The 14,380-nt window shown below is 36.6% G+C and overlaps 1 protein-coding gene across 4 annotated transcripts in view; it reads left to right on the top strand.

Moving 5' to 3' along the window:
- The first annotated feature begins 391 nt into the window (after nt 1–391).
- The window catches only part of LOC125222400 (transportin-1-like), a 16,802-nt gene continuing 2,813 nt past the window's right edge, over nt 392–14,380 (top strand). Inside the window, exons 1-29 of one of the 4 annotated variants that reach the window (XM_048124980.1) lie at nt 392–769; nt 1,397–1,684; nt 2,150–2,239; nt 2,345–2,422; nt 2,522–2,602; nt 3,294–3,344; nt 3,531–3,616; nt 4,381–4,447; nt 4,530–4,586; nt 4,704–4,733; nt 4,813–4,872; nt 5,920–6,033; nt 7,061–7,174; nt 8,486–8,584; nt 8,960–9,082; nt 9,201–9,275; nt 9,432–9,503; nt 9,880–9,990; nt 10,136–10,219; nt 10,631–10,738; nt 11,217–11,318; nt 11,413–11,475; nt 11,560–11,637; nt 12,171–12,242; nt 12,914–13,038; nt 13,415–13,466; nt 13,559–13,627; nt 13,709–13,768; nt 14,221–14,315. In XM_048124980.1, the coding sequence (XP_047980937.1) occupies nt 581–769; nt 1,397–1,684; nt 2,150–2,239; nt 2,345–2,422; nt 2,522–2,602; nt 3,294–3,344; nt 3,531–3,616; nt 4,381–4,447; nt 4,530–4,586; nt 4,704–4,733; nt 4,813–4,872; nt 5,920–6,033; nt 7,061–7,174; nt 8,486–8,584; nt 8,960–9,082; nt 9,201–9,275; nt 9,432–9,503; nt 9,880–9,990; nt 10,136–10,219; nt 10,631–10,738; nt 11,217–11,318; nt 11,413–11,475; nt 11,560–11,637; nt 12,171–12,242; nt 12,914–13,038; nt 13,415–13,466; nt 13,559–13,627; nt 13,709–13,768; nt 14,221–14,307 (2,685 nt within the window). In that variant the 5' untranslated portion in view covers nt 392–580 and the 3' untranslated portion in view covers nt 14,308–14,315. Of the gene's footprint in view, nt 770–1,396; nt 1,685–2,149; nt 2,240–2,344; nt 2,423–2,521; nt 2,603–3,293; nt 3,345–3,530; nt 3,617–4,380; nt 4,448–4,529; nt 4,587–4,703; nt 4,734–4,812; nt 4,873–5,919; nt 6,034–7,060; nt 7,175–8,485; nt 8,585–8,959; nt 9,083–9,200; nt 9,276–9,431; nt 9,504–9,879; nt 9,991–10,135; nt 10,220–10,630; nt 10,739–11,216; nt 11,319–11,412; nt 11,476–11,559; nt 11,638–12,170; nt 12,243–12,913; nt 13,039–13,414; nt 13,467–13,558; nt 13,628–13,708; nt 13,773–14,220; nt 14,378–14,380 lie in introns of all 4 variants that reach the window. The other 3 variants (XR_007176551.1, XR_007176550.1, XM_048124981.1) reach the window with 3 other exon arrangements.

Raw genomic sequence — 14,380 nt, 5'->3', positions numbered from 1 at the left:
TGAAAAATGTAGAGAGGTGATAGAATTAAGTAGGTAAAATAAGTGAGAAGAAATATTTTTGAATTTTATTAAAAAAAAAATGACTCCAGCTACGAAACTTATCAAAAATAGCAAAATGACTTCACTGCTATGGAACGAAGTTAGTATAATTTTCAATCAGGAAAAATGAAATAACTATAATTTTCGATCATATAGATTATTTGGGAAAACATGACTAGTTTATGATTTGTGGCAAAAATGAGAACATTGCCATTTGATTGATTCGAAAAAGTAAGCCAACTGGGAATGGTTTCTTTGTTCCCCGCAATTCACCGCCCACTTGCTGCGGGGCCCACTTTCAAATTTACAAGTTCCCTAATTGGTTCTCTGCACCTGTCCGCATCGGATCCCGCCTTTTCAAAGCCCAAAAAAACCCAAATTCTCTCTGAAAAATTTCTGTCTTCTTCTTCTTCCTCGGAACAGAGCCTTCAAATTCATCGTTGCTTCTGCTTCTCTTCTCTCTCAACTTCTTGTCTGAAAATCGTCTCAATCTCTTTTGCTTTGGTAAACGGGATTCAATTTTGCGTTCAAGTAGTAAGGGATGGCATCCGGTGGCGAAGCGGTGGCGTGGGTGCCGCAGGAGGATGGACTGAGGGAGATCTGTGGGCTTCTAGAGCAGCAGGTGGCTCCCACCGCCGATGATAAATCGGTGATTTGGCAGAAGCTAGAGCACTATTCTCAGTTCCCCGATTTCAATAATTATCTCTCCTTCATTTTCGCGCGAGCGGAGGTTGATATGAGCCTTAACTCTGAACATTGACTTTGCTTATAATTTCGTGGTGATTGGAGGCTGAATTGTCTTAATGACTGCTGTTACTTGTTAGGTTCAGTTAAAAATGGAACAGATTAAGTTCGGGGGGGAATTGTTGTATCAGATTGTGCAAATATGGTCGTGTTTTGAAATTCTATCAGATTGTTATTGGATAATGCTAAGATTTCACCTGTTGTAATGTTCTATGTTAGTTAGATAAATTCTGGTGGGGATTTAGAATGAGCATAATAACTTTTCAGCAAGTTGTGCTACTAAGTCAAACAAAATAGCAGAAAGTTTAACTGGAAGATGCAGTAGTACAAGTCATTTCTTTTCAACTGACATGATAATACTGTGAAAATGGAAGGTGTTCAAGGTGATACCGAGTGCTTAATCAAACAAATTTCTATGAAGTGAGCTCCACATTTGGATTGGCCAGGATAGGTGTGGTCGCTTGAACTATGTAACTAGTGGGTTGTGAGAACTTTTGGCTTGATGATGTTGGTTGGCCAGTTGCTTATACTAATAAATGGTGTCCAGTGAGCCTTTTGTGTTGAACATGTGCTGTCTTAGTCAATTTAATTATATGTAAATGTAATATAACAGGGAATCTCGGTTGAGGTCAGGCAAGCAGCGGGCCTTCTACTGAAAAACAACCTTAGAAGTGCATTGAAAACCATGCCGCATGCAAACCAACAATATATAAAGACGGAGTTGTTACCTTGTGTGGCAGCAGCTGATAAACAAATTCGGTCTACAGCTGGGACCATTACTAGTACTTTTGTTCAGATTGGGGGAGTTGCTGAGTGGCCTGAATTGCTACATGCGCTTGTAAAGTGTTTAGATAGTAATGATTTCAATCACATGGAAGGTGCTATGGATGCTTTGTCTAAGGTATAATACCTTGATTTTTCTGGCTATTTATGAATTTCAGTATCCTAGATTGTTTCCTTTGTTTCACTTTTATTTTTTAAATCATTTTTCTTTATCATAAGTTCATTCTGCATTGTTGGATTATCTGAATAAGCACACTGTACCATTCTGTATCTCTTAGCCCCAATAAGATGCAATGCATAGGAGTAACACAAGATATTTTGTTGGGATTCTCTTTGCTGATAGCTTTTGCAGTTGTAGTTATACTGTTCATGCTGGTTTCCTTTGTCTGTTCTCAAATTATATTTCTCGCGGAGAAAGAAAAAAGAGCTGCTCATATTTTTTTTACTCCCTCCGTCCCATTCAAGATGTCCACCTTTCCTTTTTAGATTTGACTCTATAACTTGTTTTCAGAAAAGAATTCTGAAGCATATTATGTAGTTCTGCAATTACGAATGCTCTAATATATCTTTCAATTCAATGCAGATTTGTGAAGATGTTCCCCAAGTACTTGATTCTGATATTTCTGCATTATCTGAACGGCCCATTAATGCTTTTATTCCTAGATTCCTTCAGGTTTGTACGATATGCTTTTCTTGCTGCCCCTCCTTTCGTATGTCTACCAAAGCTTAACCAATGATTATCGAGTTTCATATTTTTTTATCACTTGTGCATAAACAGCTATTCCAGTCACCGCATGCTACACTGCGAAAACTTGCCTTGGGTTCGGTGAATCAGTATGTTATGCTAATGCCTACTGTAAGTGCATCACAATTGGACTTGGAAACATTAGTTTCTTATGTGTCTGTTTAGCTACTTTTTCAAATGTTATAAAATTCTGTTCTGATCAATCTGCAGGTTCTACATGTGTCTATGGATAAATATTTGCAAGGTTTGTTTCTTCTTGCTAATGACCCAACTCCGGAGGTGCGGAAGCTGGTAAGGAATTCTTTAATTATTTAGGGTTCTAAATTGGTGTGATTTGATGCCAATGAGTCAATGACCAATGACCTGTGGATGTGTGCCAAAGGATGTACTCCCTCCGTCCCACTTTAGGAGTCCCGGTTTACTACTTTTGGGTGTCCCACTTTAGGAGTCCCGGTTGGAATATTCCATAATTTGTAATAGGCCCCACATTCCACTCACCTTTTTCAACTCACATTTTATTATAAAACTAATATATAAAAGTAGGACCCACATTCCATTATCTTTTTTCACCAACTTTCCTTTGTATTTCTTAAAATCCGTGTCGAACTCAACCGGGACTCCTAAAGTGGGACGGAGGGGGTATAAAAGTTGAACGGACATAGGTTGTTCAAGTGTTATGTCACTTTTATGTTTTGTATAATGTTTATAATTGTTTATGCATTTGTTTCAATTTAGCTGATGGGATCTGTCATTGCCTGCCTGTTGCATGTTTAAACTTTTGCAATTCATGTTCAAATGTATAGTCTTTCTTTTCTTGTGTGCCTATTCAAATTAATTGAACATAGGATTTGTTGAGGTAAAAAACCTTTTCTCTATTATATGCCAATATGGTTTGTTGGTAGGTCATACATTATTTCGAGGCTATCCAATTTTTAGGTAATATATATTGAATAATTAGAGTTTTCCCCTCATTGCTTGACAGGTGTGTGCTGCATTTGTTCAGCTAATTGAAGTTCGTTCTGCTGCATTGGAGGTGTGTAATTCATTTGTATATATTTCAATGCATATAAGTATTTAAAGTTTCGAATGTCCTCAATCATCCAATTCTTATTTGCTATTACCTTGTTAATTTGACCTAATAATCTACTTATCAGACTCTGTTACTCACCCTAAATATTTTTGCTAATGTTCCTGATACCATTTCAAACATATATTGCAGCCACATTTAAGGAACGTCATCGAGTATATGTTGGTAGTCAACAAAGACCAAGATGATGAAGTGGCTCTAGAGGCCTGTGAATTTTGGTAAATATTTGCTCTCAAGATATATAATACAGTACTGACCACTAAGAAACCGTATATGCCTTCAAGTGATGAAGTTTGTTGTGATTTTGATATATTACCAAGTTTCACTTTATTTTCGTGAATATTGGGCTATTCAGTTAACAGTTCTGTATCACAAGTAAAAAATTCTGCAACTTCGATTAATGATTGCTGTATAAGACTTCTTTCAACCATGAATCCAATATTTTGAAGCTCTTGTTTTCATTAAATATGGATGGTTAATGTTTTGTTGGATTACTTTTACTTAATTGTAAATCAGTATTTATGTAGGGTTAGAAAGGGAAAAAGCAAGATGAAGTGAATTGTATATTTAAATTTTGGACTACCTTTACAATCTATGTGGTTGTTTTTCTCTCTTTCTTTCTTGTGGGGATTCTCTCTGGTGGATGAAGTTTTAGTTAATAATTGATTTTGAAGATTTTGAAGTTCAATTGAGTGATTGACTAAATATTTTACTTAAGTTTCCGGCATTATATCTGCTGCATGACAACATTATCTGTAGTGTTTAACACATAGTAAATCACGTTAATGGTTTTAGCTATAACATTATCAGTATATATTCTCATGCATATAAATACAGGAACTCGAGTTCTTCCATTTGTTTCCCATGCATCTGCTATATTTGATATTCCTTATTTTCCCCTGTCTTTCATCTCCTCTTAGGTTTGAACTCTTGGATGTTGAGATCTATCTTTGTTGTTAATTAGCTAGCTTTTGCTTGACAGGTCTGCCTATTGTGAAGCTGAACTGCCTCCTGAAAACTTGCAAGAGTTTTTACCACGTCTTCTTCCAGTATGATTCTTTCTTGATTGCACTCCTCTCTATCTAATAACTTTACCAATTTTTTCCATAATATGTTACCCTACTTTTACAGATTTTGCTTTCAAACATGGCATATTCAGATGATGATGAATCTATTGTTGAGGCCGAGGTTCAATTCTATTTTTATTTTTATTTTTATTTTGTAATTATTGTCTCAACCCTCGATTTCACTGATTTATTGAAATTACTGCCCTTTGTTTTCTCTTCACTACTTGTCCTTTTGCAGGAGGACGGAGCTCTTCCAGATAGGGAGCAGGTTATATTGCAATCCTAACAGTTCATTTGGTCACAGTATTTTGATATGATACATGTCCCTCAGAAATTAGTTAATGCAGGATCTGAAGCCTCGTTTTCACGCATCTCGCTTTCATGGATCGGAGGATGTGGAAGATGAGGTAATTATGATATTTCTTATTGGTTCTTTGGTGGTAGAGATCATGGACCATGGGGTAACTACCCATATTAACCTAGTAAGTCCGGGATGGGCACATCTCTAGCAATACCTGGCCTGACAGAAAAGCACCCATTGACCCCTGGTGTATGGAAATGCCATCCATCGCAATCAAGGCTAGTGGCTAGCCGCAGTATTAGTAATGAGAAGAATTGGGAGCATCAGGAGTCTGATGGACGAAGAAATACTTTTTGGCCAGACTGGGTATAGATATTAGATCATCACATTAAAAAGTGGAAACTCTTACTGAAGAGGCTGGTCTCCCACAACCGCAACAGTAGGTGAATGCATGAATTGTCTTGGAGAATCAGCTCTGGGGCCTTGTCCAGGCCTGTCATGTAGAACAGAGGGGATAAGTTGCGCGAGACGATCGTTCCTGGTCAACTGATCGATTTTGCAGAACTACCTTGTGGGGTGCAATCACAGCCCACGAATCCTTGATGCTGTGCGTCTGGATAATGAATGTGGTGAAAGGGCAAGTCGGTCCAAATTGGTAACGTTAAAGGACAAAGTAGATAAAAGAAGAAATGAATCAAAATAATGTGCTGAGCTTGAATGAACTTGAAGCAAAAGAAAGCATCTTCACAGTGTAGCCTCCCAACAAATCTGCAGTCTCAAAGTTCTATAAGATGATCAGAAACGACTACAACCCTATACTTAAATAAGAAGGAAACCAAAAATGCAAATGTTGAGCTTTGTCCTTCAAACACAGCCTGACACACCCGTGCTAATCCAACTACTAACTAGTAAGACAACTATGGAAAATAAATGTGGAAATAACCCTAGGAGTGCTCATGTAATTGGCTCAAAATCTGGGATTGCTCTCATTTAGTACCAATAGGACTGGAATTGGGTTGCTCACCCTTCTGCTCTAAACAATACTAATACAGATTCATTAGTACTGCATCATTTCTTCATATTTTTAACTGTTCCACTTTCAAGTCTTTTGTTTAATATATTTAAGTGAGTGCTTTCTTTGTTGTAATTTCAGGATGATGATATCGTAAATGTATGGAACTTACGTAAATGCAGTGCAGCTGCTCTGGACTTCCTGTCCAATGTGTTTGGAGATAGGATCTTGCCCACCTTGATGCCCATTGTGCAGGTGATGATTTTTGTTGATTGAACCATTCTTGTTTTTATTTTTCTTAGTTACTTTCCCTTTCATGATTCATCATTGTTAGAATCTCCCAGGGTGTATATCATTAAGATTTTTTATTTTTAATTTCTTTTTTAAATATTTATTTCAAATCCCGATGGAGTTTACTAAACGTAATCATTTGCTAAATAATGGTTATATATTGGAGGTTTTCAAGAATGCTGCATTGCCCTGATTGCTGGTCGTCCAAATGCATGTAAAGCTTCACACTTGTTTGACACTAATATTGGATACATATTACTCCCTCCGTCCCAAGGTATTAGACCAACTTTCCTTTTTGGGATGTCCCAACATATTAGACTCATTTCCTTTTTTAGCAAAAAGCATCTATCTTATTTTATTCTCCACCTACTTTTTTCTCTCTTCTCTCCCCTACTTTTTCCCTCTCTCATACTTTACTCTCTCCACTTTAATTATTTAAATATCAATTCCTTAAATCATGTGCCCAAAAGAAGTGAGTCTAATACTCCGGGACGGAGGGAGTACATATCATGGAAAATAATTGACTATTCAAAGAGTAGGGTCATTGTAGTGTCAGCCTGTCAGGTGTACATGATACGTTTTATGCTTGACTTGATATGTTAATTATGGAAAATGTCACTGTTCAAGTTTGAAGTCGTTTTTATTGATATACTCCCTTGTCCCATTAAATATGAAACATGTTCCGCCACAAGATTTTATTGTGTTGTTTTGTGAGTTATTGAAGAGAGAGTAAAGTAAGAGGGATGAAAAAGTAGAGATGATATTGTTTTCATTTTTTGGAAATGTTTCATTTTTAATGGGACACAGGGAGTACGATATTACTAAATAACATATTAATTGAATAAAACTAAATAAGTTCATGAGATACAAAATACCTCAGTTACATATTTGAGTTTCTGGACATGAAAGGTTCAAAAAACAGTAATTAACACTTAACAGGACACACAGGGAAGCTAATGGTGATAAAGATCGTGGTTGGCTTTCTTTGCAGGCAAAGTTGTCTGCTACTGGTGATGAAGCCTGGAAAGATAGGGAAGCTGCTGTTTTAGCCCTTGGTGCAATAGGCGAGGGATGTATTAACGGCCTGTATCCACATTTGTCTCAGGTAATTTTTAGTGACACACTTCTATATGTGCATTATGACTTGTTAGATTATCAATATGTTCTGTAATTTCTGTTCTCCTTATCCTGGGTTTAACATGCACTTTGTTACTGTTGCTGTATTCGTCATGCTTCATTGCTTTGTCTACCAAGAGTTATTTGTTGATTGTTGGCTTACATAAAGCTGCATTTGTTGGAGCCCCTTTTAGTATCTGAAAGCATATATATTCCCCCTTTCATGTTAATACTACCCTGCCAGTATATGCTGGATAGTACTTAAAGCCTGGGCAAGTTGCTTTCCTTTATATTTTGTTTCATTTACATTATGTTTCTTAAAATTCTACTATATAATTGCATGCGTGACTTTCGAATTCATCCATTGGTGAAAAGAGATCTAGACATATTTAATCTTTTAAAATTTTTAAATAATATATTGAATGATCCTGTATGTAAAAGCATAGATATAAACAAAATTCAGGTGTTAGTGCACCCCCATTCGTGGGGCCATACCCCGTCGCCCCAGGCCCGGATATTTACCTCATCGCCCCAGTGTCCCCCATGCTCCTAACACCACTGGTGGTAATAGGTTGCTAGAACTGTGAGGGAAGAAATAAGAGTACCGAGATTTATGTTTAGTAGAAATAATTTGCAATCTGCATCACGATCTTAGAAGAAAACTGGATTGGTTCAGCATTCTGGTTCACAGGTCTCATATGTACGTTATTACCATTCCCACACGGAGTTTAATTATCCAACACCCCTTTGATTTGTAAGAGGTTTTAGGGATGTGAGGCATAACAAAAGTACTGTTTTGAATGGAAGTCACGTCCCTTTGATTCTTAAGAGTATAGTTTCATTTTATCAGGATTAGTTGGTTAGGATGATCTTACATTTAGTTAGTAAGAGAATCAAATTATCTCAAATGGTGTTCTAGTATATCCAATCTTACACTGAAAGGGTTCTAAATTGCCATGTGGCCAGTGTTTTACTTCTTCTATATTTGAAAGTTTATTTTTTTTAATCCGCCTTGTAATTTCAATTATACCCTCCTCGTCCCCTTGTCATACCAATTTCAATGCAAGCTGGCTATCTGTCTATTTCCTCATGTGATAAAAGCTCTTGCCTAATCGGTCTTTAATGTGTATTATCATTCTGGTTGGTTGTATTGCTACTTTGTTTTCTTGGAGCGGATTCCTTTAATGTGTTTTTGGTTCATCAGTTTGTTCTATTCAGAAGTTAAATCTAGATTATTATACTTTTGTAGCTTTTCGTCATCTGATTTTCTTGGATTCATGTGTGTTATATTCTTTTGCAGATTATTGCATTTCTTGTTCCTCTCTTAGATGACAAGTATCCTCTGATAAGGAGCATCTCTTGTTGGACACTATCACGATTCAGCAAATATATTGTTGAGGTAATTTAATGTAATTCCTTGCCTTCCACCTGCAGTTAAGAAGAATCTTTGAGTTTGTGTGCTTTCATATTGGGGAAATCTCTCTCATTTCCCAGAATGGACAGTCTTTTGGGTATTTCTGTTTAAGTTGGGGAAATATATTGCCACTTGTGCTTTCCACTTTGCTCATCTAATCACACACCCATGCAATTATCATATCTTCAGCCTTCTGTTACAGAATTACAGTCGATTGGCTCCAGATTATCAGTGGTCTATTGTTTTTTAAACCTGTTTTCTTGATTTTTGTTTCATCTTTATTGGTCCTATGCTCACTTGGTGTCCGTGATGAGATTATTGAGTTTACATTCACCCCCCTCCTTCCTTTCATTGTTGTAGGGAGCTCATCAAGAAGGTCATGATCAGTTTGACAAAGTTTTGACGGGTTTACTACGAAGATTAGTGGATGATAATAAGAGGGTTCAAGAAGCTGCTTGTTCGGCATTTGCAACACTTGAAGAGGTCTCTTCTTCCAACTTTGTCTTTCAAGAAGCTTTTAGTAAATGGATTCATATTATTGGTCTGATTGATTCATAGTTATTTCTTTCTTCATTTAATGTTTTTCCTTTTGTATTTGCAGGAAGCTGCAGAAGAGTTGGTACCACGATTGGACATCATTCTGCAACACTTAATGTGGGCCTTTGGGAAATATCAGGTACGTTTGTTTTCCTCTTCTGAATGCTCTTTATCACTGTTATGCGGTTAGAAGCTTAAAAATTTCTTATTAATCAAAACATGTGTAACTTTCCCACTGCGCATTTTGCTCCTTTTTCTATTTCTTGTCTTTTTTCACAAGCCTCTTTGTCTACAGAGAAGGAATCTCAGAATTGTATATGATGCTCTGGGGACATTAGCAGATGCTGTTGGTGGCGAACTGAATCAGGTCTACACTGTTCATAATTGCGCACTTCAATTGTGTTATTATTTCTGTCTGAATGTCTTTGGTCATCACCATTTTGGGAGACTAATTTGTTCTAAACATATTTTTGGTAATTTACTATAGTATGTTTTGTTCAACGGTATTGGTTTTCTATATACTCCCTCTGTCTCAAAGTAGAACACTTTCCTTTTTAGTTTGTCCTATGAAAGATGTCACATTTCCTTTTTTGGAAAAAGTCCTCTCTCACATAAAACATCTCCTAAAATCTCGTGCCATCACCCAAGTGTGACATCTATTATGGGACGGAGGGAGTATTCAACACGTCTAGTCTTCCCCCTTGTTCAGCAATATAAGGACAAAAAATGTTTATTTATTGCAGCCTAAATACCTTGAAATCTTGATGCCCCCACTGATTACAAAGTGGCAGCAGCTTTCAGACTCTGACAAAGATCTTTTCCCACTCCTTGAATGCTTTACATCAATAGCACAGGTAAATTGTAGTCTCTTTGCAATAATATGTTTGAATATGTTCACTTGTTGCTGTGCAAATAGGGCTAAACTATATGAGTTGAATGTTGTGAATATATCTGAGACAAGATAGTGGAAGAGAAACTGAGTAGCATGGTCTCTTTCAGGCACTGGGTACTGGATTTTCGCAGTTTGCTCAACCAGTGTATCAGAGGTGCATAAGCATCATCCAGACTCAACAACTGGCCAAGGTTTGAATTAGTATTCTAGCTGTTTACTGAGTTATTATCTCAAGTATCATGTTACTTAGTAAGTTAGCATTTACTTGAATTGTAGCCTGATTCTGTTGTTGTGGTTTGGTTGGACTTGTTACTTCTTTCTGCTTTATTTTTTTTATGCACGAGATCCGAACTTAAATAAATCATCAGTAGAGCCTAAGGGATTAAACTATTTGGTTCTTTCACTTTAAAAATGCTCAAATATAATAGTTAGAATGTGCCTGATGCATTTCAGTTTGATAGAATGGATACCCTGGATCAACTTGACTTTTTTACATTTAATTAATATTCCCATAATCTCTTGATACTTTGAGGTTATTGGATTTTTTTCTCATTTTTCTTCTTGCTATGAAATACACTAAGAATTGCATGTCTTCCATTCAGGCCAATCCTGTTTCAGCTGGCACACCATATGATAAAGAGTTCGTAGTTTGCTGTTTGGATCTTCTCTCAGGACTTACTGAGGGTCTTGGTCCTGGCATTGAGAGTTTGGTAATTCTTTTTCCTCGATAATGTCTAATGTTGTGATGCAGCACCATGTACTCATCTTGTTTTGCAAATTTATTCTTGGAGAAATCTTCTTTGTGGGGCGCCCCTTGCACTGGACTACTATATTTGGTCATGTTGGTTCCTTATATAGTTGGAGGTACTTTGAATGTTAAATGGGAGAGAACCTACGTATTAATGATACTATGTGATGTTAGTGGTTCAGTGTTATATTCTTCCCATTGATTTCTTATTGCATAAGCATTTTACTGAACAGTAACTACATTGAGTAGTTCTTTGTTGAACTCTGTGATACTGCTGGCAAACTTTGACTCTTACTTGCTAAGTAACAAGTTCTGGATGCAACTTGGAAATAGCATAAAATTATGCTTATGAGTTCATTCCATCTGTGTTCTTGTATATTTTATTTTTTTGGGTCTCAAAATTTCCTATTTATCATTTTTACTCTGTTTTTGTGACTAAGGTTTCACAAAGTAATTTACGAGATTTGCTGCTGCAATGCTGTGTGGATGATGCCTATGATGTCAGACAAAGTGCTTTTGCGCTGCTGGGGGACCTTGCTAGAGTAAGTTTAGAAAGATTCATTTTTTGCTTTGGTCCAACTAGTTACCCTAGCTGGGGCATCCTTTCAACAGGGTTTTCTTTGATGATGTGATTAGGTCTGTCCTGTTCATTTACATCCAAGATTAGCTGAGTTCCTTGATGTTTCTGCTAAGCAATTGGTAAGTAGAATCATTTATCTGATTCATTGGCTTGTGTTGTATTAGATCTTCCTTTCTAATGGTTCAGTTACCTTTCACTCTCAGCAGAACCTCCCAAAGCTGAAGGAAACGGTATCTGTAGCCAACAATGCATGCTGGGCAATTGGTGAACTAGCAATAAAGGTATTATCCTTCTTGCCTGGTGTCAAGCCTTATAATCTGTGAATTGTAAGAAATTGATAAATGTTATAATCTGTATGTATAATGCAGAATCTCTTAATTTGTTCATGAACATTCCTGGATGTCATATGCTTATGCTGTCAGATAAAAGAAGTAATTGTGAAATGCCTTCACAATAATGCTAAATGATTGCTGATAACTATTGACAGCAAGTTGATCCATGAAGCCTTCCAGTGCAACACTTTGCTGTTCAATAGGAAGTACCTCCGCTAGCATGTATCTGCATGTATAAATTATTTGAACTTACTCTGCGTTCATATAGGTCATTAACCTTCTGATTTAACTTTCCCTGCTATGCATGTGTTGTTCTTCAGTGTTCCTCTAGTTTTTATTACTCATTGTCTTTGCGTGCAAACCTGTTCTTAACAATTCACCCTGAATAGCAAACGGGGAGTCTATTATCTTAAAAGCAGAAATAATTCTCTCCTCGTATGTTAAATGAGGTTTGACATTTGTTGGTTGAATTTAAACATCAGGTTCGCAAAGAGATATCTCCAGTAGTTCTGACTGTGGTATCAGCTTTGGTCCTAGTACTTCAACATCCTGAGGTAACCACCTGGATTCTTTCTTTTGTTGGACTTTTAATATGCGTGCTTTAAATTTTACTCTGCCTTTAGTGTGTGGGTGGCTTTACTTTCTATTCCTTGAAAGGAATTGAGATTATGATTTATATTAAAATTCGTCCTCTCAGGTAGTTCATGCTTCTTCTTCAATTATGAGCAATTTTCCATCATACCTACTAAATCAACTTCTCACCTAATCTGTCATGTGTTCTTGCATTGTTACTCTTACTTGGGAACAAGATCTAATTTCTGTGTCTGCATTACAAATGATTTAGAAGACTGATACTTAGTCTAGGCTTGCTTTATATGTGGCATGTGGCTTGGAATCCATTGAATGATTTAGAAGACTAATACTAGATACTTAATATTGTTCAATATTGTTTACAAAGTAGTTCATCAAGGAAGAATGTGGCGCACAACTGCCACAGTAGTAGGAAATAGTATCAAAACTATGTTTGCCTCTGTACTTCCAATTTGTCATATAATAATATTTCCTTTTGACTTTTGTGATCCACACATAAGAGACTCTGAAGTATGCTCAAGTTGGTTTGGCCAGCGTATACAGTTTTTAGTTTTCTGCAAATTGGAATCAGTGATAATGTTATGGTTAAACTTGTCTAATTTCTTTTCTCATGCTGCTTATGCTGATATTTCAGGGCCTCAATAAATCACTCATTGAGAATGCAGCCATTACACTTGGAAGGCTTGCATGGGTTTGCCCAGAACTTGTCTCACCACACATGGAGCATTTCATGCAGTCATGGTGTATTGCTTTGTCCATGTAAGTTCTCTTTAGCATTTCAATTTTCATAAAAAGTGAGACTTGTTAGGCGATTCTATGTATTAAGAGTAGCTAAGGCATCAGTTTATTGCATCTATTGCATTACAAGAGAAGGTGCCATAAAGGCCAATTGCGTATTTCAAAATGAGTTAGAACATCAGTCACTGGAAAGTGCAGAGAATACATCTCCTTTCATGCTTGGCACACCTTTTTATGGGGCACAGTTTTTTAAATTGAAATACTCGCCTGTCTCCTGAATTAAATTGAAATACATCTCCTGTACTAAGTAGGAAAAAAATTGTTGAATATTTAAATCTGTTGCCAGTTTTCTCCATTTCGATGTTAGTTAAAAATCTTTTCCCTGGAATAATATTAGGATACGAGATGACATAGAGAAGGAAGATGCTTTCAGAGGTTTATGTGCAATGGTAAGAGGTTTATGCTCTCATGTTGCCCTTGGTATTCAGATAGTGACTTCCTTTATAGCATGATTTGACAACATGATATCAATGGGTTTCAGGTTAGAGCAAATCCATCCGGGGCCTTAAATTCTCTTCTCTTTATGTGCAAGGCAATTGCAAGTTGGCATGTAAGTGAAGCATCACTAATTTCTTTGTGTGGAATATGCGACAAGTCTTTTTTCTTATTTTATGATATGCTATGTTCCCAGGAAATAAGGAGTGAGGACCTACACAATGAAGTCTGCCAGGTGTTGCATGGGTATAAACAAGTAAGTAATATTGTATTAATATTTTCAATTCCTATCCTACGGTATTTTTCTTTCTTTTTGTTGACTAATTGCCATGCTGTATTGATCAGAAGATATTGATATGTAAATATGTTTTAAAATTAAAGACATTACAAGTGTTATATCACTGACAAAATAATAAGGGTTAGATCCAAACTGAAGACTGAGGACTTGTCTTGTCATAACATGGAGATATTATTGCATGACCCTCAACCCAACTGGTTGGAAAAAATGATGTGAATATCATGCAGCAATTTCGTAAAACAATCTAGAAATTGAATTTGTGCTCTTTAGTCAATTATACTGCTAGTCAGGAGAATTTGGACAGTATCCATGGCTGGATAGAAGATATGCTTGATAATTCTTCAGTGCTAAATCCTGACTTAGAAAGTGAGAATGATCAATGAATCACTGATTACTTGAAATGTTGCCAGATGCTCAAGGATGGAGCATGGGAACAATGCATGTCTGCTTTGGAGCCACCTGTTAAGGATAAGCTGTGCAAATATCAACTGCAATGATCCTCGTGGTGGAGGGTATTCCTTATATGCCTTCGTCCAAGATTCAATATCAACTGCAATGATCCTCGTGGTG

Source organism: Salvia hispanica, chromosome 4 (genome assembly GCF_023119035.1).
Source record: "Salvia hispanica cultivar TCC Black 2014 chromosome 4, UniMelb_Shisp_WGS_1.0, whole genome shotgun sequence".
NCBI lineage: Eukaryota > Viridiplantae > Streptophyta > Magnoliopsida > Lamiales > Lamiaceae > Salvia > Salvia hispanica.
The sequence above is the reverse complement of the archived record's forward strand: the minus strand, read 5'-3'. Positions and strand labels throughout refer to the sequence as shown.